Source organism: Calidris pugnax, unplaced genomic scaffold (assembly GCF_001431845.1).
Source record: "Calidris pugnax isolate Ruff unplaced genomic scaffold, ASM143184v1 scaffold70, whole genome shotgun sequence".
Taxonomy (NCBI): domain Eukaryota; kingdom Metazoa; phylum Chordata; class Aves; order Charadriiformes; family Scolopacidae; genus Calidris; species Calidris pugnax.
In genome coordinates, this window is record NW_015090862.1 from 8,072,178 (window position 1) to 8,095,703 (window position 23,526).

General features: G+C 35.6%; 1 protein-coding gene across 2 annotated transcripts in view; it reads right to left on the reverse strand.

The window, feature by feature from the left end:
• Positions 1-23,251, reverse strand: part of DMXL2 (Dmx-like 2) — a 45,371-nt gene extending 22,120 nt beyond the window's left edge. For both annotated transcript variants that reach the window (XM_014944443.1, XM_014944442.1), the window contains exons 1-21: positions 23,126-23,251; positions 21,367-21,438; positions 20,607-20,685; positions 19,828-19,984; positions 18,804-18,870; positions 16,827-17,005; positions 15,933-16,116; positions 14,710-14,884; positions 13,711-13,944; positions 12,506-12,783; positions 11,625-12,321; positions 9,731-9,852; positions 8,598-8,687; positions 7,099-7,216; positions 6,281-6,400; positions 5,590-5,817; positions 3,201-4,880; positions 2,791-2,901; positions 1,861-2,030; positions 456-553; positions 131-296 (exon numbers count right to left, since the gene is read on the reverse strand). In XM_014944443.1, coding sequence (XP_014799929.1) covers positions 131-296; positions 456-553; positions 1,861-2,030; positions 2,791-2,901; positions 3,201-4,880; positions 5,590-5,817; positions 6,281-6,400; positions 7,099-7,216; positions 8,598-8,687; positions 9,731-9,852; positions 11,625-12,321; positions 12,506-12,783; positions 13,711-13,944; positions 14,710-14,884; positions 15,933-16,116; positions 16,827-17,005; positions 18,804-18,870; positions 19,828-19,984; positions 20,607-20,637 — 4,905 coding nt within the window. In that variant the 5' untranslated portion in view covers positions 20,638-20,685; positions 21,367-21,438; positions 23,126-23,251. The remainder of the gene's footprint in view (positions 1-130; positions 297-455; positions 554-1,860; positions 2,031-2,790; positions 2,902-3,200; positions 4,881-5,589; positions 5,818-6,280; positions 6,401-7,098; positions 7,217-8,597; positions 8,688-9,730; positions 9,853-11,624; positions 12,322-12,505; positions 12,784-13,710; positions 13,945-14,709; positions 14,885-15,932; positions 16,117-16,826; positions 17,006-18,803; positions 18,871-19,827; positions 19,985-20,606; positions 20,686-21,366; positions 21,439-23,125) is intronic.
• Positions 23,252-23,526: the final 275 nt, after the last annotated feature.

A 23,526-nucleotide genomic window follows, 5' to 3' on the forward strand; every position in this document is an offset into this window, starting at 1 on the left:
GTTATGTGGGGACATTCCATACCATTTGTGCTGCCACAATTTGTGAAAACATGAGCAGAGAACAGCTTGTAAGGATGCAGTTACAGAGGTCAAATAAGAAACTGGAACTTAATTTCTCAAAAGTGGATACCTCTATAGCATCTTTCAGTGAACCTGCTAGCAAGAAAAATGCAGCTGATTGTTCAAAGCGTTGTTTTCCCAACAAAGCAAAAGCGTTTTTTAATGCAGCTTTGCGCCATCTATCTTCACTGAAGTTGTGGCTGAAAAAGGCAGTCATCTTTTCATCATGCTGGGACCTGCATAAAGAAATGCAATGTATACAACTACTTATATAACCTTAGCATACAATCACTTGAACATCATCACTTTAAATTAAACTCAAATCTTGAGTGAGTTCTGCTTTGCAATCCTGGTTCAATTCAGATTTAATCAAACTTACAGTTAGCAGAACTCACCTAAACAGACCCCACACCACTGCCTTTTTCTTCATAGCAAGGTAAAAAAGTGCAGCATCTAAGGCATCATTGTTCCTCTGGAATGAAGCTTTTGCAACCTGTAGTATACAAAGCCTACTATTATTACTGAAAATATAACGGCTGCTTTTAGCTAAATAACATATATGTTCTCTGTCAGGGAGAATGGTGCAGGTGACTGTATTATTACTACAAAGCAACAGTAATTTCTGTCAGAATGTTTTATTCGTATATGACAGCTCTTCTTACACTGCAAATGTTCTTTAGAGTCAGAAAACCAGCACTACTGCAGACATTAATACCTCCCAACCAGTGGGACATAACAAACGTGCAAATAAAAATCTTTTCTTTAGAAGTGTTACAGTAACTGATACTATCAGGTGAAATTCCTCTGGCAACCTATTATTTACATATACTTAAGCTAATACAGGTATTTCTTTAATGCACATTGTTTGGTTTCATATAGGACTCAAAGATGTAATTGCATTTGAATTGGAATATTGGATTCTTTGAGTATCCTGTAACTTTTTAAAATGTATTTTTACAGCAGATGACTTGGAAATTTAGTAAACTAGTAAGTACTTCTGTTCCACAGACATTTCAGAGATTGCATTATTTGTTGTAATTCAAAGCAAAAGCTAGTAACTATTCAAATCCATGAAACTTCAAGTTAAAACTGAAATTCTTACTAGAGCAAGAATTTAAATCTCATTTGTAGCTATGGGAGAGAGTTTTTGATATTATCTCAAAAATATGTTGCATTTTATCCATTATAAGACCTCCCATAAGAAAACTCTGCATACAGATGAGATTTGGTATTATTTTGGTTTTGCATAAAGTAGATGCGTATTTCTATAAAACAGTAATTATATGACTCTTCAGAAGAACAAAACCTGTATTTATTTGCAGTTCAGATCTTTTATGTTCTATAGTACTCCATTATAAAAAATACAAAATTTGCAAAAACATCCTTTATATAGTTTTTATTGACTAGTATTTTTAGATACTTTAGATTTTCTTAAATAAGACTCACTGCTGAACTGAAAGCATAATCCCCTGTTTAATCTACAGATAATGTCTCATATATCTGAAAGTGAGGTTTTTCTTAGAGTACTTAATATGATCCTTAGCATACTGTAAAGTATAGGGGTGGGAGGGGAATGACATGCTTCGGAAATAGCTTTTTCCTACATCAATTGTATTATATTTTACTATTGAATAACATTTGTAGGCCAGGACCCCCAACATTAGTTGGCATAGAAAAAGGGAGTTACAGAGTCTCCTGGCTGGGCTGGGTACAGAGGATCTGCTATATACAAGTGACCGTGCGTATCTGTTAAGGCATATCTAAGAGCATGTCATATAGTTTGTAAGCAATAAAAAGTACCTTCTCAATGCACCTTCGGAGTGTGTTGATATTCCTGACCCACCAACCAATACCCATAGCTCTTAACTCAGACCACTGTGGGTCTCCTTTCTGGATCGCAGGAATCATATTGATCAGCTCCTCCTCAGCCTCAGAATGAAAAGCCCATGCAAAATGGCAAGTAGATAGGCCTAAACAATAACATAATAAAATTCAGAAGATTAAGACTTGTTAATAAGCAAGTGGAGTACGTCAGAGATGCAAAGTGGGATCTCCAGGTAGATCTGAGGGAGACCATTTCCCTCTACAGGAAGTAGAGCTCCTAAAGAAACACCTGAAATAACATTTTGCTCACTAGGGACGTCTTCTCCTCTCTGTGTCTTCCATCATTTTCTAGTACCCATTTCATACGCGCACTAGAGTTATACAGTGAAAGACTGAAGCAAAAATATTCTGTTATGGCAGAGGCAGACCCATTCTAGGCCAGAAACCTTTCTGTCTGCTCTTTAGGTGCTTAGTGCTTTTCTTTCCTGTATTTCACAACAGCATTTACTCAAGATTGAGCAAGGGAAAAAAAACTGCTGTGATGAAAATAATAAAGTAATCTTTAAGGTAAGATAAAGCCATGTTCGTGTAAAGCAGTATCTTTATTCCTCCAGCAAAAACAATGACATATACATGCAATCTGTATGTTATCTGATTGGGGGACTTATTCACGCCTCAAATTGAATGGGCCTTCTCTTTTAGAGCCTTCCTTTTTTTTTTGCTATTTACGGTATATATAGGGAAGCCTATACTAAGCCTCTGCACGATAAAGGTCTTAATGGAATACATATAATCTAAAATGAATATGAAGATAATAAAAATACCATAATATTATAAATCAAACATAACCAAATTTTGGCAGCTCAAGCGGATCAAATGAAAGCAGTATTTCACCCTCTGAATTACCTTGGTGAAGCAGCTGAACTCGATAGAGAGGTGGGAGTGATGTCAGAAGGCAGGTGTGCAAGCGCATCGCCAACAAATAGCGTAAGCCACATTCATCCAAGTTATCTCTTCCTGTCAAATAGAAAATACTGACTTTAGAACATGCAGGTGCCTGCAAGAGGCATTATATACAACTTATATGCAGTGTGGGAGGAACATACATTTCTCAACTTGCTAAAAACCTGAACTACAAGCTATTACTATGTATGAAACATAAGTAGAAATTTATATTTAGTGGTTTTCTTTCTTATTTTAGCTAATCCGAATAACCAATGCCAGCTTTCAGCTTTGTTATCCCAAAACACCCAAGGACTAAGTTTACCTTTGCTGAAAAGAACAAGTGTTAATTTAATAATATGTGAGCTACTAACCTGAGTAATTCTTATCTCTGTTCTCATCTAGTTCAGTGCTTGTTGTGGCCACAGTGTCTGCCAAAGCTACAAGGAACATCTGCTCCAGTCGAGTGAGGCCTGGCAGACTTGAGTGCATCAGGTGGCTGGAAAGGACACTAGCATGTTCTCGGCCAAAGTAAGTCGGACCATACTGTGACAGATTAATAACTTTGGATTTACTCTCCCTCTTTTCAGGCTCAAAATCAATGAAGTCTTCCGTTGTAATGGGCTGAATCTGGAACAGATCTGAGTACTGATCCTCTGTTTTTCTCTTAGCATGGTCTTCAGAGCCCTGAGGTATTTTAGAAGTTTCTTCAGAAACATAAGTGGCATCTTGATCTGCAGCCAGCAGCGCATACAGTGGCAGTGGGGGAATTGAGTCTATCTCTGTGTAGTCTCGAGTCCCATCTTTTCCAGCTGTGATGGTGTCCTTTGCAGTACTGCCACTTACACTAATGGTGCGAGAAAGGTGGCGTTTAGGGCCGGTTCCTTCTCCAGCTTCTGCATCTTTAACTATTGCAACTTCTCCTGCGATACATTTAACTAAATGCGATAGAATGGCTTTGGCTCGGCGAACTTTACCCAGATCCATGAGTTCTAATAACTGGGTTGGATGATACTGGGGTAGAGTAGGTGAAAGAACATGAGCAGCTTCAAAAAGGCCACCATCCTGAATTACAGTTGGAGTGCCAAAAACATCATCCACAATACCCGCCCCATCAATTACACTGGTCTTCTTCGCTATCAAGCTTGTTTTGAGTGGATCTTGTGTTGTTGAGTCTTCAGTCGTAAAAACATCACTTTCTCCATCACCAAACTTGACAGCGTGTTTCCACTGGGCATAAACATGCATTTCACAGTCCATTCCCACTACCAGGATACCATCTCTCACCCAGGACAGAGAAACAGGCAGTGAAGGCGTGCCGTCTACAGACGATACCAAATCAATTGATCTCAGCAACACCCACTTTGACTTTATACCTTGTTTTATGCTACCACCTAGTGGTAAAGTAATGACAGCTACCCCCTCTTTGCTGCTCGTCTGATCTGTGACAATTCCTGAAAGCCTTCCGTACATGAAGATGTTGGCACCAACTCCAACTGTCAATATATGTGAGCCATCTTCTTTTGATACCCAGTCCAAATGCACCAAATGCTTGATACTGGGCACCAGGTACTTGTCTTTATTCAAACAAGCATCTGATTTACTGTAAACAAATAAGTTACTATCTACACTGACCCTTGAATCAAGTACGCTTCCAACTTTAACTAAATCATCCAGATGAATTGTCTGTTCCAAAACCCACTCTGATCCTCCAGTAGACTCACATTCAAGTATACAAACATGCATGGAAAATTCTTTGGAAACAAAGCCGTTATGCTGTATGGGTTGTTTGTACGCTACTGCCAGACGCCCTGTGTAAGAACAGCTAACGGCAACCGGCCTTCCCACTATGCTCACTGTACTGCTGTTGTCTTCTCCTTCATCGTTCATTAAAGGCCATTTTCTCCAATGATATGTTTCCCTTTCTTCATTGTTGCTGTTTAGGTCTGTCTCTACGGAACATCTCCAGAACCGCACTCTGTTGTCTGAACACGATGTTACTATCAAATAAGGTGCAAGGCAGACTGGGTATATGGACGAAGAACTCAGGTGACCTGAAGTTAGAAAAACGTATTTAGTTTTAGTACTGTAAAGTAGAATGCCTGTAAGACAGATGTAACACTGTCTAACTACAGATAGAGACCTTTACAACTTGGTATTATTTTTCTAACCTGGAGTTGGGTAAGGGCAAATGAATTAAAACTGATAAACAGTCTTGCAACTTGAACATTACTAATCATCTGCATTTCTGGTCACTGTTCAAAGAAGATAAATGGAAACTGATATAATTCAGAGAAGGGTTGTTAGAATAGTGAGAGGAATACAAGGCCTTAATCAGACGAAATTAAAGTAGTTAAGATTAGGTTCATATAGCCCACCAAAATGAAACCTGAGAGGGAAGGGGAAAAAGAAAAAAAGACAGGAGAAAGACAAACAGAACAAGGTGTAAGTGCAACAGGTAAAACAAGCACTATATATCCAACACATTAAAGCTGGCAGATGACCAAGCAGGTATAAATTGTCCATTAATAAATTAAGTCTAGAAGAAGTTAAGTTTCCAACTATTAGAGCGGTAAGTTTCAGGGGACTTGATAACGTTTATGAAAGGGTAACATGACATGAACACTAGGATTTGAGAGAGCCTTTTTAGTCTGGTGTTCCCTGTAGTTGTATATCAGAATACAACAGGCTGAGGAGATACAATCTTAGTAACCAGGAGTAAATTAGAACCAACTTGATAGAAAAAAAATGTGTTAAATTTACCTGCTGAAGGAGTTGCTCGTACTACTTCTACACCAACAGGAAGATCCAGAGGTTGGCTATACACAAGTCTGGAGCTCAGAATGAGTTTACTAGCAGTCTGAAGATTAGCAATTGATGAAGATCGTGGAATGGGACTTATGCCAGGTGATGTATCTGGAGAAGAATCCACAGTCTTTTGTTCAGGTACACTAAGCTTACTCTCTGATGAAGCGGCCTCAGTTGGTTTTGCTATATTAAAAGAAAATAAATTGCCAACAGTGTTAAAAAATTGTTTATAAGTAAAGACAAGGCATGAATATCCTATAATCAGATTTATTTTTCTTAGCAGTGCTTAATTTACACAGAAAATAATTATGATATGTACAGCTTGCATTAGTTTTATCATATGCTTTGACTATTTGTTTTAAGATACCCCTAACATTCTGAAATACTGATAGTGTAAAATAAAGAATCCAACGCTTAAGTCCATTACTCGCCCCATTAACAAATTTCTATATTACTGTTGGTGTAGAATGCACCAAAGTTTGTAAGGAATGCTTACTGCCTCTATTACAGTGATAGATTAGCCTGAAGATTCCCAGCTTTGAGGCTTCTGCTTGACAAAGGTGACAATTTATTTCAAAATAAACCACCAAACTTTAAGTTTTATTTTAGATTATATAAAAGAAATGTCACAGTAACAGTCACTCACCTAAGCAGGCTTGCACAGACTTGAGATGCAGATGCCACATCTGGAGGACAGAGCAGCCATTACTATCTTTCTCAATTACTACTAGGTAGAACTTTTCTGAGAAAGGTGGTGGACGATACCCTGCAATTTAAACATACTATCACTATCATGAAGGTTACGTTCAACATAAAGAATTTTCAATAACAGAAGAATCTCTAAAACTTATAAAAAAACCAGTCTTCCTCTTTGAAAGAAATTGCTTGTTTATAAAATGAAATATTCAAACAGAAACCATTAATAACATTTTTAGTCAACATTTTGATTGCTCATGGGTACAGAAGAATTATGAAAATAAAGAGACAGAGTGACTTACAGACAACCTGAGTATTAGTGGAAAATCTCATTTTTTAGATACATTTGCCTTCCTAGTTAGTTTGAACTATTTTGCTAGATCATGAAGACCAAATTCACTGGTTACTTTCTATTGTATTAACTTGGAAGTCAGATATATTCACCTTATCACCTAGAACTACACGTTGATGCAGAAAATACCCTTTTGTTCTATTTTGTACCCTTTTTCATATATATCATACAGCTTTTTGAAAAATGGACTTTGTCATATAAGTTAAAATGTTTCACTCTAAGCAAATGAGAATGCCTTTGTTTAATACTGTTACCATGTAAACAACAATTCATATAAGCAACAGGAAGCAGCCATTTTACTGACTTCTACAGATTCTCATTAAAAAGGAAACTAGTATATGCTTGCTAGATTTCAGTATTTTTTAAGAATGTTTTTGGTGCCTAGTTCATTCATATAAGTTATCTTTATGCTATACCTTGTGATGGCTGGAAAAATATCTCAGTTTCCTTCCCTTCCACATCTTCCTTATGTGGTTTGTATCCCAAAATGAAGTCTTCTTGAAAGACATGAAGCAACTGTGTGTTTGAGCCACACTGAAACATTAAGCAACAGTTATGCTTCCAGAACAGTAGAGCAACATTTTATACTAATGCAATTATTTCTTCTGTGCAATCTAGCTATGGATAAGGACCACTTTCTTTTACAATGTTGAAAAATTTTTTAATGCATCAGAAAGACTAAACGCTTCAACGCTTCCGTCTGATAGCATATTCTAGAACTGACTGTACATTTAAATAATTTCACTGAAATCTACCATGCTAGACAAATTCTGTAATAGCATTTTTGCCACAGTTATTGACAGATGAATTAGAATCTGATTGGTTTTATTTCTTTAGGTGTTGAATAAATGACAGTGGCAAAAAAATCTTAAGACTTTTATCCCTGCTCAGCAGGAAGACATGTCTGCAGTGAATTGCTTGGGAAATTTATGGGAATAAATTGCAGATTTTCCTTCTCTCTGATACCTCAACATCTGCCCTTCCTGACAGCAACAGACCTCTGAGCACTTCCTCCTCTCTACAATGGAGGCTGCTGGCAGTGAAATCCTTTCCTGCAGGCAAGAAATAATGTCCCCCAAAGACAATGATGGCAAAGTTTTCATGTTGCAGAACACCCTCTTTTTCCAGAGAAATATGGAAAGAGATTATTCCCTGTAATCACCTATAAAAATTCTAGAAAAACTTTTTATCAATCTGAACTTAAAATTGAAGATTCTATGTGATTAATACTCAAAAGATACGGAAATTTATTGACAAGTAGATAAATACATCCTTATATATATCCAAAACATTCATATGTCTAATTAAGAAATGGTAAAATGCACTGTTTTCACAGGCTGCTACCTAACAGAAAACAGCAGGGGAACGTGTCTGATCAAAATAACTGTGAGTAAGAACAAGGTGTAATAATACTGCCTTCTCATTGTTTGTAATATATAGCTGTGTTAACAGATAAAAACTTGTCTTACAAGACAGTCAAAAATACCTGAAGTCATACATGTCTATGATGCCTACATTTTGGAATGGTTAGGTCTAGTTTTTAGGTTTGAGTTTTGTTTAAACATTGTTCATCTTTTTGTTTGTTTGGGTTTGTGGCAGATTGCTGGTTTTTTCCCCTTTATATTATGACAGTTTGTAAACTAGTCTTTATTTAAGTTTTATTTTCATCAAGAGTTATGCTTGGAAAATATTGTTTACACTGTAACAACAGGCTTTAAGCTCCCAGGAGCTAAAGAAAAGTTATCTGACTTATACTTATCTGTATCAACATCCACAAAAATTCAATGCAATCATTATCACCATAGGGAAATGTTGTATCTTTTACTTATTTTCAACACATTAGGTTAATTAATAGACAAAGCTAATTTTAGACACCTTTATGTAATACTTTTTAAAGAGTTAACCATTTGCTTACTTTGTTAGTTATTGCATCGAGTTCAATAATGCATCCTGGTCGAGCAGTAGATTGTTGGCTCACAATGTTAAACACTTCCCCAATAAGTTTCTGAAACAGAGCAAAATGAGAGGAGATAGTATTTTTCCTTCAGACAGAAAGAAACTGCAGTCATTTACAATAAACTGATGCTTTTGTTTTTCTTGTTGGCATACACTGTAACAGATTTCTTCCTGTTGTCATTTTGGCACTTATGGATAATGCGTTTATCAAGACATTTGCCCTGGTGTGCATCTGCAGCTATTAATGGGGATAGCACACCAGTTTTTATTGAAACTAGAGGTTGTTTATTTAAAGATTTATCTTTTCATAACACGTGTTTCTCATGGCAGAGATACTAAGTGTACCGCTTCACTTTTGTTTAAAGCTTCAGGTTTTGTCACAACATGTTAAAAAAAACCAAAAAACATACAGCTTTTATAAAACTGAAAGCTCTATTGATTTTTGACGGAATGTTTACAATCATCGCTCCTAGAACAGATTCCTCAGGCTGACCCAAATACTGACAGACTCTTATCTTGCAGAATAGCTTAACAGATAAGAGAAGAATGGGGAAAAAAAGGAAAGATATGCTTCTTTATACAGTAACAGTGCAAGTTCAGGCTTTACTGTCCTTAGTCATACAAATGAAAGATAAAAAGGATGAAAAAATTACTTATTACAGAAAAAATAAGAGCTAGTATTACCCTTAGAAATAACCTGTTGATTCCCCCATCTCTGCCCTTCCTCATGTATAAATGTAACTTAGGTGGTACACCTAAGTCTTGCTCTTCTGTCTTCATCTTCTGACTTGCTCTTGACTCCCCTCTTTTGAGAGGGCAAAGACAGACAGAATATTTTTCTTTTCCCCACCTGCTATGTGTCAGGGAAATTTTTTTTTCAGTCCAGCCAATTTTAGTAGTAAGAGCTGCATTTCTGTCTGCTAATGTTTACTGACAGCTGCAAAACATGTAATTATGCAAGGTATAATGCATGAGATCCTATACATGGACTGGCACAAAAATTATACAGATGTGAAGCCAAAGCATTAGAGGGAAAAAAAAGTTACCTTAATTAGTTTTAATACTTTTAAACCATTGCTACATAAAACTTACAGATGATTCAGGGTCAGATAATTCATCTAGAAGTTTTCGTGCATCTACAACAGCTTGATAGAGTCTCAGGTTTTTGCCATCAGACGCAACAAAACAAGCACTAGCAGAGTTGCAGTATGTACCTAATAGAAAACGCAAAAATTTAATAGTGAAAAGAAAAAAATGGCAGTCAAATGGCATCTGGTACTCTATTACAATTCACTTCACACTATCTGAATATGTTTCTAACCTAATTTTCATAAAGTACTGAAGCAAAAAATGTAAGCAAATGTGTGCATTAAAACACCATCATTTGAACTTTGAAATAACCCCCTTTCTGCTCATTTGTGTAACTGAAACTCCTCATAGAAGTTGAATAATCTAAGCAGAATTCATGTATGTTCACAAACATGGTTCACATATGCAAAAACCAGTACATAGTACACCTAATGGAATGCTGCCATTCCTTAAAATGGTTATGTTCTCTTCACTGTCACCTCTAAGGAGATGCTCAGAAGAGCTAACTCTAGCTTCCCTAGGTTGTCAGAGATAATTTAGAGTAGGAGTCCAAGGCAAGCAGTTCAAAAAAGCTGTATTAGCTATAGCTTTTTCCCTTGTTTACTGTCTCTAGGCTCTTTGGATAAAATTAACCTCTATGAATATTCCCTTCTACCCTACCCTTTTGCGCAGATACAAAAGTGGAAGGAGAAATATATCTTTAGTAGTGAATATATGTGAAAACCTGTAACAGAGTGTCTTTTGTTTCTCTACAGCATAGGGAACAGGCTTGACACAAGGTTTTCTATTCTGGTACACGTTTCCTCTTACTTTTTAAGAGGGAAGCAGCTAGCTCTTTGTGTTTAGAAGATTTTGTAGGATTCAGACAGCACAGAATGTTACTATATGAGCACAGAAAATGGATTTACCTCAAATCAAAGGTATGTTATGCATTTATTAAGCGTATTTAGGATTTTTGAGGTTGTACATCTTTGACCCCCATTTAATCATTGCAAAGGTCAGACTGACCTTAGCATAATAAAATAACCTGGCATTATTAGTATACAATTTAATGTTACATCCACAGCACAAATGACATTTTTAGTACTGTATACAAAGATGACAACTACTACAACTGCATAATTAAAAAATAAGTATCTGAGTGTCTCAATAGAGTAACATGTGCAGAAACAATTATCCTAACTCCAATAGAATGCCCTAAAATTAAATACAAAAACTGAGGAATTGTCCTAGGGCATTACACATCAGATGTTGTACTACCTGCCCTCTGAAAAAGTATTGTTTGCAGCTCTGTCAAGTTAATGTAGTCTCTTTCTTTAAAAATCTTCTGTGCTCTAACAGGCCTTTTGTAAGCCACTGATGGCCTGAAGAACTTCAGTATTGTTTCAGGATCTTCTAAGCAGAGTTCTTAGCCAGCACATTAGAAGATTTTGATACTGTAAATTTTGGATTAAAATCTTTCCCACTAATTCATATGTTCTAATAGTCCAGATACTAGTTCTCACTAGTTCTGTTCAACCCACTGCCTCCTCTAAGGCTATGTGGCCAACAACCCAGATGCCCAAGTCACCAGAACACCTACATTATTAATACCAATACACGTAAAACACTGAGGAAAGGAACAATCCTGTTCTTTGTGATAGCGATGATTGTTTACTCACACAGAGAGGTTACTGAATGTCAGCTGATCCACAGTAACTACAGACACACTCAGACTAGATTAAATGTTTTGAAGTAACTTAGCCCCAAATGAAACAAATACTTAATTTGCATAATATAAAAAATTGCTGTAAAGTTAATATAAATATACTCCAAATACAATAGTAATTTATTTTAAGAAATTAATTCTATGTCTTATGGTGTTAACTCTCTATGGAAACATGCTGAGTATACTCACCAAGGCAATAGCTGGGAATAAGAGTTGGAAGCCAGGCTACGTTAGAGAAAGCGGAGGTATGAAGAGAGTTAATTCGAGCCAATTCAGATACTCCTCCAGTATATGATAAAGGTCCTATAGGGTCTACACGCCACAGAATCAGCTCACTATAGATTGCATTTGGGTCATGGAATGTACGGGTTGCTGCATTTTTAAGTTGCTGCCTAGAAGAACCTTTCACATGTTTTATAGGATCCATTATTCTGTTTATTCTGTCAGAGTCCCAGGAACTGTCTGATTCAGGAGTTAACAGAGCATTATGATGAGAAGATGTTAGCAGTAATGGTAACACAGAATGGCAAGCTAGATCATTGAGATGGAAACGGTGACCGCAATACCTAAATTTATGTGATACAGTTAGCACAGTAGTGAAAGCTGATTTATCAGCAAAAGTAACTGCCCACTGATTTAGAGAGCCATCTATATGTTTGGAAATCATCATTACTATGGGAGAAATTATATTCACATTTGCACTGTCCTGGGCACAGCTTGGTCCTTTATTTCCTAGAGTCTTATCTGGAAAGTCCATTGTATTCTGATGTACAGCATTACTGTCATCTTTTAAAAAGACAGGGCAAGCATACATCATAATATTTTTGCTAAGGGAACTAGCATCTCCTGATGGAAACGCAACAGGAATCCTAGAAGAAAATGAAACCTAAAAAAAACAAAAAAGAAAAGAATTAGAATCTAATAACTCAGCTTAAGACTGAATAAATGTTAGCTGTTTCACAGGCAGTACTTAAAATTAAATTCATACTGATGTTCAGATATAAAAGAAAGGACACAATGTTTGTTGATTTAAGATCATAAATAATAAAACAATTTCAAAGATACAATACCTGAACTTGTCGAAAGATGCCCGGAGTGTATTCATCCAAGTATTTCACATGCCACACCAGAAAGGTACCGTCAATAGGGTGAATAGTAAAAAGCATATCTGGATTTCTGTTCCATTCAGTTAAGAGCAAGTCAATTTTCCGATCTAACAAAACTGTTGGGAGAGGCATGCGTGGGCCTGCTAGTAGAGATGTCTTGGGGCTTCCCTCTCTTTCTCCATCTTCATGTTCTGAAGAGCCTGTACCAGTCCCTGTCTCCGATTCTCTGTCTATAGACAAGTCTGCAACAGAAATGTGCCATTTTATCCACTGCAAAGATTTCCCTGTAAATTTCTATTCAAAACAACACAGCGTTTTAAAAGGCACTAATAGTGCTGTATTTATGCAAACTGAGGGTAGAAACATGTTTCTTTGGTCTGTCTGTACAAAAATATGAGGCCCTGGCCTTTGACTATTGCTTCTAACTATGCAATACACGTTGTAATAAATATAACAATAAAAATCTAGCTACTAAGCAATGCCCTGCCTAAGATTATTCTGGTCACCTCTATAAACCCACACATTTTATATGAATGCTGGTTCCAAATTAATGTGGATTTTTCTTGTATTTAGGAGGTAATCATCAAATACATGGTATGTGATTGTTGATGAAATAGTATGTATTACATGTTCAGTAAGAATTATCACGTGCTTAACTACTGCATTGGTAATCTAGATTTTAGGAACCTAACCGGTCATAAATGACACAATGTATCATTTGTTTACTGTCACTAATTGGTCTTCCAATACTGGAAACAGTGCAGTTGTATTAAAATGGAGCTATGTCCAGCCCTTCTTAAAGCTTGCCATAAATTGGTATGTAATTACTGACAACCTGATTTTAAGGTAAATAGAGAGAAGGTCTCCGTCACAATTTCATAGTTCAATGGAATATATCCAAAATGGAAATCAAAGACAAAAACTACCTTTCTTTTTCACTGTGTATATTACTATTGCATTCCAACAGAGAGTACATCATTGAATTTTTCATGCCTACAATTACCACAGCCAAGATTTCAGCTGTAAATGTCTCTTTTACCTGAGTGATAAAATATTAGCACTTGTAGTTCTTGTGCTAAAGAATTGCATTATTACATCAATGTGCTTCAAAATAATTCTTGTGCTACATATCTCAATATTACTAACCATGATCTAATTTCATTACTAACCATGGTCTAATTTCATATGTAAACCTCTCTCTTTTTCTTCCATTTCTTCTTCCTCTTCAACGTCAATATCAAAATCTTGTTCTAGTTGTTGTTCAGTAATTTTTCTTAGATGTTGCATAAATACTTCAATAGAGGATGTAAAATTAAATTCTTTATTATTCAACCAGTGAACAACGAAGCCTCCATTTCCTTCATCTATATTAAAAGCTGTTCCAGCCAAGACTGATGGAATATCTGTGGACAATTTTAAACAAATAAAAAGGCTATATATTAAACTGCCCATATTTTTTTATATGTATACATACATACATATATAAACAGATTTCTTAAGTCATTTAACTTGTTTTAGGTAGAAAATAATTTGCACCTATAAGATTAGACAAGGTAGCATGCAGATGAAGTTTTTATATACAATTTTAATTAAAAAATATAACAATATTTTAGCATTAATAAATTTACATGAAAATTGATTCTTACATCAATGGTAAATAATACTCAACAGTTCTAATTGCTCAGTTTCATACATTGCAGTGTTGTCATTTCATGGTCAGATTTTAGGTAAGGCACATGATTGCTCTTCAATCTTTTCCTTGTTTAAAATATTCTGAACTATTCTATAAAAAGCAGCTGCTTTCCTGCCAAAAAATCCAGTACAGTTTTTTTTTGTTCACTATATATTCTGTAGGATGCAAATACTTTATTCATCATATACCATTGCCTCCCCAAAAACAACAATGCTAAGCAGACTTGAAATTCAGGTTTCTTTTGCTTTTTGATGTGCAAAGATGAATTTAATTGGCTTTTAAAAACGCTGAAGGTATTCAGAAAAAATTCAGCCTCGTTTGTCTTACAGAACTCTATACCGAGTAACAGACTTGTGAAATAACAGTCTTCCTACAAATTCCCTGTATTCAATTAGGCAAAGCAAAGATCGTGCATCAATTTTTTCTCATTTTGTGCAAATATATTATTACAGTTTAATAAATGGTTGTGTTTCACCTGTAGTAGGGTTGATGCTTGCTGCTATATGGAAGTGACCAAGTGCATTTGCGTGATGTGAAATGTGACGCTGAACTTCGTGAGTACCCTGTTGATCTGGCAACACATCTGTGTGGGTAACAAGAACCGAAGACCTCCTTTGTCCTTTTCTCATATTTTTCAAATGGTGAATTGTCTGGTTTAGTTATAAAAAATAAATTAAGAAATACTAAAAAACTGTAAGGTAAAAATTCACACTTACATAAAGCCTAAAGCTTTTTAATTTCCTTCTAAGAAGCGATGACTAATTCCAAAAGGATTATTTTAAATAGATTGCAACAGAGATTAGTAACACTTATGTACATCAGTTCCGGTCAAAGGCAAAGCTATTCTAACAGTCTTCTGAAAGTTCCCTTGATATCTGCTCCAACAACACCACAAAAATAGACAGTATTTTGTGTAACATCCATAAACAAGATTACAACAATCTAGAAGCAGTAGCCTTCACAATATTATTTTATCACGAATTATTATTATGTAACTAAAAATTGCTGAAAGCACAACTAATGCACCAGCCCAAAGCATACTTGGTTCTACTCTCCCTGTTTCTTGATAGTCATGATATATAAGAAGTAAAAACTCGGTCTGATTGCAGTAATCTACAAATTAGTGTTGAGGTGGCTGGGTTTGGTTTGTTGGTTTTTTTGTTTTTTTTTTTTTTTTTTTGTTTTCACATTGATAGGTTTTCTTTTACTGTGAACTTAATAGACTTGGTATGACTGCCACTGAAATGTGGAGCCCCATATTACCACCTCTGGAAATGCAATTATCAAATCAGAGAACTAAAAATTAAAAGTTTATTTATTGCTTCGACTGTTTTTATAATTACAGACTTTCAGACCCAATCAGAAATTAAACCATCCCTCACTATTCCATGCTAAACACTGTCTTTTCCCAGCACTACTAGTTAGCTATAGAAAAAGCAGACTGAGTTTTAAGAACATGGAGCTTGGATGCAGAGATGCAAAGTCTCTGAATTCTCAGTGTTTAATAGGCTGTTCTTCAGTGTAGTAACAGACTTCAGAGAGTAGTATGAAATAATTCAGATTATTCTGTTATGCTTATAACAACTAGATAATACAGATTCTTAAGAGTTCTACATCCTTTAAATATTTAAGTTTTAAGAATCTTGAAATAAAAAATTGACAGAATAAGTATTTACTTACTCTAGTGCATTTACGTACCTCTAGTGCATGCTGTATTTTGTCCTTTTGCTTTCCAGATTGAGAGATGGTGCTGCTAATGCTGGAAGTGCTCGTTTCACAGATCTGCTCACCGAGAAGAGTATCTTCTGGTAACAACGTCTCTGCCCACAGTCGACAGATGCCATCAAGACATGATGTGAGTAACACATTACAGACCAAACCCCTAACGACAGATATATCAAGGTTACTACCCAATGTAATTCAATTAGCTATATGGACACAGCAGAAATTGGGGGAGTATACAAGTATTTAGTAGTTACTGTTTCATCCAAATTTCTGCCTCTCGCTTAACTGAAGGTTTTATATCAGTAGTGATTTTTGGCATGCTGATAAGAACATAGATTATTGGAAGAAGTTCTTGTTAATGGTTATTATTTGATGAATGCAACAGTTATTATAAAACTGCAGTTATGAAACTGCCTAAGCTATCTGACTTGCTGGACTATGTGAAAAATGCATAAGTGCTACTAAAGAACAAAACGTGGAATTGAACAACTAATTAAACATCAGTATATACAATTAGGCACAGAAGATAGCTTACTAAATGCTAATAATTAAAAAAAATATTTTATCTCCAATGTCATGGCACCATTTGGTGAAGACGAAGCCTTATATCCATGCTTCCTGGATTAACTTTTGAGAAGGCACTGAAGTTTAGACCATATTTTAGAATAAATCTCACCTGTTAACATGACTATCACTATTGTACTAGGTAATACAGAAGGTTATGGGAAGATGTTGACATGCTTTATTTCTTGAAAGTATAAGCAGAGAAATCTAATCACGTTCTTGATGGCCAAACTTTAAGCAGAGTGTTAAAAAATACTTGGTCAAAGACTTGCTTGCCTCTTTGAAAAAAGAAAACTTTCGAACCTGGGCATGTACTTGCTAGTGTTACGCCATGAAAATCCTGTCACTGCTCGAGGATGTGCCAAATAAACAAATGAGAAGTGGACAACCCCTGAGCATTTTTTCTTCTCTTCGTTCTCTTGGGGCAGAAGAGAGGACTTCCAACCAGTCATAGGATACCAAACCTTTAAAAGGCAGTCATCCTAGGTAAAGCAATAAAAAACCATGGGGTTAGCTAGCTATTATTAAAAATGTCCTTCATGAAAACTTGATCTGTGGCCCAGAACTATGGGCAGTTTTTCAGACAACCCATTTCCGAGACCACTTAATTTCATTGATGGTCATTCTGGAACGAGTTACAGGACTGAAGAAATATTCTGCTGGCAACACTCCACTCCCATAAGAAATATTTCTTCCAGTCCAGTTGGCCCCCTACTTTCCTCTTGGTTCTCTGTGCATTTTCTGCATAGCACATACGCACGCTTAAATCCCATGCCCATTTCCCTGCAAAGATTGAAGCCAGAAATAGGCTGCCACTCACACTACAATATTAACCTCATTAACACTCTAGTTTCTCCACTGAGACAATTCATGCTGTACGTCCCTGTTGGTTCCCATGCACAGGAAACCTGACTTTCATGGAAAGCACTGTACCTACTGAGCGCAGGCACGCAACAGAAGAGCAGATGCTCCACCAGCACAACCTGTGCTACCTTTCTGGTTTGAATGGTTGGACTCCACTGATGTAATTAATTGAAATAAAACTGAAATGCTGACACAGCAATACTACACAGGCTGATAAGTGACACTGGAGTATGACTACACTGATGTGAGCTAAGGACAACAGTACATTACACTGGGAGGAGGCCACACCCCTGGATTTCAAGCACTTGCTGCTGGAGTGGAGATACAGAATAAATTAAATAAATGAATAAATTACAAACCTCCAGGAGTAGATAAAATAGATAAACGATAGTATTTCCTGACAAGCATCAAAAAGTACAGTATCTGACCAAAGATTTTGCAAGAAGGAAGTCTGTCAGGCAGCCCTGTTAAGAATTATGATCAAAGCTGTGTATCTCATGAAAAAACTAATACAGACTGTCCTACAGACACAAAATGACTTCTGGAACCATCTGCCTCAACTACTTAACCAAATTCTTAGCTATATAAAAGTATATTCATGGGAAATAGAAATATGGAATGAAGAAATTTTTTTGATAATTTACTAACCACAAAGATTCTAAATGCAATATTTCTTACAGTGCTATAAATACATTTTTAGTCATAAAACAATGCAGCTCATGATTCAGTTGTCCTCTTTAGTAAGTGTAAGGAAACAAAGGTTCCTAAAATTCATCTCATTCTTCAACCAATATTAAGTGCCAGCAATAAATGCTTACCTAAGCAGCCTTGAAAACCAAAGGGAAGCACTCAAATGAGGTGACATTAAAGAGAATTATTAATTGAAAATTTAGCTTGAAGAGCAATTTGACAAAAAATATGCCAAACTGAAATAGAAGTTAAGAACTGGTAACTGAACCCAGAATTCATTAAATAGAAAATATTTTCTAATTTATCCACTGAGGTGTGCATATTATACCAATTTAAATGTGTATGTGTTCTGTCATAATGACCTAATATTTTTCTACTTCTGTTGGAAATAATGAGGATAAATATGTTTATGCATATCTTAAAGTTCATTTAAGTATACTTTATCTAAAATATATATACAAGTCTGTATCACTGTCACTGTTGATTCTCAAGGTTGATTTTCAAGTATTCAATCCTTGTTGATTCTCAAGTATTCAGTAAGAGGACACAGGTAAATCCAATTTCTTGTTGCTGAAATTCATGGAATTACACAAGATGATAATTTAATTTAGCTTAGACTACAATGGAGTGTATGGTCCAGGACAATTTTATAATACTTATTTACTTTTCTCAAACAAACGCAGAACATTGCACGCGCTTATTTAATTATTCTTTTTCTGTACTTACCTTCCCAGCTGTTGCAAAGTATTCACCATCAGGAGACCATGCCATCAAATGTACAGATATCGCAGTCCTAAATAACATGAGAGTACAGTTTTAAGTTGTAAGTAAAGTCTATTTATTCTATAGTATTATTCCATATGTATTGAGTTGATTAAGTATTATTGTTCATTATTTAAATGAAATATATTAGTATTTTATAGTTGTTACTTTAAGCATACTTTAGAAATAGCGAAGCATAAAAAGTATTTGCTATAATGAAACAAAATATTTAGTATTTCCACAGTTTTACAGAAAAACAGCCCATAAAATAAATTGTTTTACATAGGGCAAGCCTAGGCTAGATGCAATGAGATCCCAGAAGTGAAGTTTGTCTCACCTGCTCTTCTACTCCCAGTGAGGCCAAGACAAATAGTAGGAAGAAATGAAAGTGAAGATCTTTTAGATAACTTGTGATACTATTTGTCTGTGACTACAGCTTATGTGTCAGCTGTCTGAAAGAAGAAACCACCCTATACAGTGCTTTGAGGGCACAAAATCTAAAATGTCTTCAAAAAAGTCAAGAGAAAACAGGTTCATAGGCAGCTGCTTCCCAAGTCTGCACGTATCTAGAAATGGCTGATCATGAAGCACTTCTGTAACATGGATCTCAAATAGAACTACGCAGAAAGAGTTTCACCACCCTCTTCCTAAGATTCAGGAAGCAGCTCATCTTTATGAGTGCAGCATACCTGCCTCCTACCGCTCCTCTGTTCCGTCTCACCCAGTATCTCAGCACTACTTTCAAAGATGAGAAAGCAGGGACAATTCTGATACGCTGCCGGTGCTACAGTGTGGGTAAGCCTTTCACTAGGTTGACTGGGCTAGCTGGTGATAGGTCATTTGAAAAAGTGAGGAATTTTTATTTGGAATAACTTACATTTTAAGATGTTTTAAAAGCAGATTTGAAAATATGGTTTTGGAGAGAAGACAGGGTTGATATATGAGGTGGCATTGCAATTTCTCTTAAAATAAAAATTATCTCACTCACTTGCACTGCCAGACACATTTCCAGTCATTTAGAACTGGGAGAACTTTATCATCTTTGATCTGATTGTCAGTATCATAATCTTCATCTTCTTCTAGAATGTCACTAGATGGAGGGGCCCACAATTGCAAAAAGTCAGTTGCTGTCAGCAGCCTATTACCTGAAAGTGAGAAGTATCAAGGCTGTGAAACCATGATGATGCAGTTATATTGAAAGATTAAGCCTGTCATCATAATTTGTTGAGAATTAATCAAAACAGGTTGAAAATTCAACTTCATAAAGTCAATTTGAAATGCAATAGGGTATTCAATTATATGTGGCTTTATTAAAACATTTTGAATTTATAATACTGTTTAAGAAAGAACATCAAGGTTTTTTGGTGACTTCAAATGATAAATTGTATTTAATAATTAATCTTGCAGATGCTAAATAGCCATTCACATCGCAAATAAATACACATTGTTAGACATCTTATAAATGTCTGTGTCCAGGTACATTGCTGACTTTAATTGTGAAAAAATTCAATTTCAGTGATTACTAGTGGTAATTTAAGTCAGTTAGCAACTTAACGCTGTGATTCCCAAACTAAGATCTTGCACAGGAGACTCAACACTTGGCACAGCAGCTTTACAAATGTGAACTGTAACTTTGCATTTTAGACAACACTACTTGAGAACAGATAATCTAAAGTTTCCATATTCTTGCTCTCATTTTATTACAATAAAAATAATTTATGTTCAAGTTCTCTTAACTACAAATGTTGAACAAATACTTCACATTACCTTGAGGATCCCATGCCAGGTTGTAAGTCATAGAACTGAGGAAGAATTGCCCAGTTTTAAGCCACTGACACTTTAGTTGCTGTGGTTTTAAAACAGTAAAGGATTAATTTTCACATCAACAGCAAAATACAAAGATATCGGATTTTCTTTCTTTCTCCATTAAGCCTGTTGCAAAAGCATTCAGGACCCAGTAGTAGATTGCTGACTGTAGTTTTAATAATTTCTTTAATTGTTTTATAAAAATTATATGCATGACAGAGTGCCCTGCAAACCAGACCTGGACCTGTCAGGTACAAATATATCTATAGATTACTTCAGTTAAGTCATACATTTATAACAACGTAACAGGGGATAATATAGATGCAACAAAGATTGTGAAACTTGCTTGAGACCATAATTAACGCTTGAGTGCTCAGCCATGGCTGTGCTGTTAAAACAAGCCTGGATACATGTGTACACATCTAAGTCATATTTCTGTATCACAGATCTTATGACCTCTTCGAGTTAAAGAAACACCAACTTGTCACCATGTCATTCCAGCAGAGATTCAAGAACAAGATGTTGTGAACTTAGGAGTGCAGTCCCCAGTTCGATTCACACAGTGGAAGATTCTACCCATCCAATTTTATTATGGATGGTAGAAAATGTTTATCCATTAGTCTTATGTGTGCCAATGTAATACAGTAATAATAACTGGCAGATAGACTTTGCCTAAGTCTGAGTACCTAAACCAAATTACAATAATGAAATATATACTTACACAATTTCTTTTATGAGAATTTATACCAAGTGGTTCAAAAATACAAACAGCATTTCCATACGATGCTGCAATCTGGAAAGAAAATATTGAAGAATCAAAATGTAAGGTTAGGAGATAAATGTAACTGTTATTTCAAATTAGCTATTTAGTATTCCAAAATAGGTAAGGAATTTCCAGCACCTCTTCTATGTGCTGTTGTTCAAGAAAAGTAAAATTAATACAAAAGTCATTAATTGTGTTATAGGTATACTCTCCTAAGGAATTTGAGAAATACATACTTCTGAACAAGCCTATCTTTATGATTTTAACTCTAAGTAGGGAAGATATTCTGTTCAGTGGGATAAACTGTCAATCAGATCTAATATATTCCTCTAGGGTAACTACTGTTAATGCATAAGGGAAAGCTGATGCCTTCAGTACTTCTTCTCACGTTCTGGCTACTTCACAGCTAACTAATAAATTAATTATAAGTGTCTGGCTCTCAATGTGTTCCCAGATTCTATTTTGTACCACTAAATAATAATTATGAGGAACAGGAGAAAATGTAATTCTATTTTGAACAGTTAAATACATTTTGAGGGGAAACGGTAAACAGAAGTCTTTCACCCACTGATTTCACAGAAACCTCCATACACAAAATGGTCTTTTTGGGAATTTATCTGGTCATGTTCCTCATATGCATGTATTTGTGAGTACTTTTGATTATCTTTAAAAGTCCTTTTTCTTCCTTAAAAGATTTTAAAAAGAAAAACTGTTTTAAGTTCTTCCCATTCAGGATTTCTTTCCTCAATACAGAAATTATGTAAAAGTTTCACAACATTTATTATGAAATCTTACTTCCTCTTTGGGGGGAGGTTGCAACAACACGCTCCCAAATTAAAGAACAGACCCTGAGTTGAGAGTGTTGAATGCAGAACCACCCAGGGGTTCATGGAGATCTTTTAGGGGCCGCCTGTGCAGCTGGAATCTCTCTTCCAGTCTTACTGGGCCTGCAGTGCTGGGGCCTTGTCAGATGAACTTGCCCGACTCCTAACTAGGGCTTTCTCAATACTGCAACCAATTTTTAACTAGCTAATATTAGTGGGCAGTAACAACTGACAAACAAAATTTGCTAAGTGCACTCTACCATAACTCATAGAAAGTAGGTTTTTTTCTTAGCAATCTAAACTGTCTCTAAACTAGCATTGTTTAGGGATTAAAAACAAAAGCCCATAGCCAGTCAAGGGATCATGCAGTTATGACGACTCGTACTGTAGCACTTCTAAACACGCTAAACATGCCTAAGGTTCTCTGAAAAATAAAGTATTTCTAATTATTACTTTGGAGGACATACAAAGACACATATGTGTGTATATATATGCATACATGAATGATTTATCCATGTCTTCTTTAGCTAGATGAAAGTATACAATAATAGAGACAATAACAATTTAGTATCATTCCAGTTCTGATACTATACTGTAACTAATACATACTTCCACATTTTTTGAGACCTGTTATTGAGGGTTCTGGAAAGGAATAAAAATCATTGTTACAAGATGCCTTCTGCCCCCCACCCCCCCCTTAAAACATAAATTGATATTAAATTAAAACAATTCTCTAACACAAAAAATGTTACTTTAAAAGTTACAGATCAGTAAAAACTGATCTTTGTCATTAAATTAACTCATTAATATCATTAGTATTATGTAGCTGTTGAATTACTTAGACTATTCAATTTTTTTAAAAACATTCTATACAAATTTATTAAAATCCTTACCCTGCCTTGTCGTTGGGAGCACTCCACACAACTAACTTGGATGTTTCCATGTTTAGCACCAGGAATAATTTGCACACATTCAAAGTCATTTGCCAGAATAACAATGTCACAACCAGAGCCATATGCCTGAAATATTTGTTAAAAGAAATACAATTAAATATGTATTTTAAAAACTAGCTGAATACTTACTAGAGGACTTAGGTTTTTGAGAGATCTGTTAAAATCTCCATTGCAACAAGATGTTACTATGTAGCTGGTTTATTCCTCATCAATCCAGTAGCACCAGCAGAACAAGCAACAATTAAAACTAAAGTAAAAAAGTAGCAAAGGAGACATTAAAAAAAAAAAAGCCCAAACCAAAATACAACCCCCAAATGTATTCTAGAACTTAAGCTCTGGTT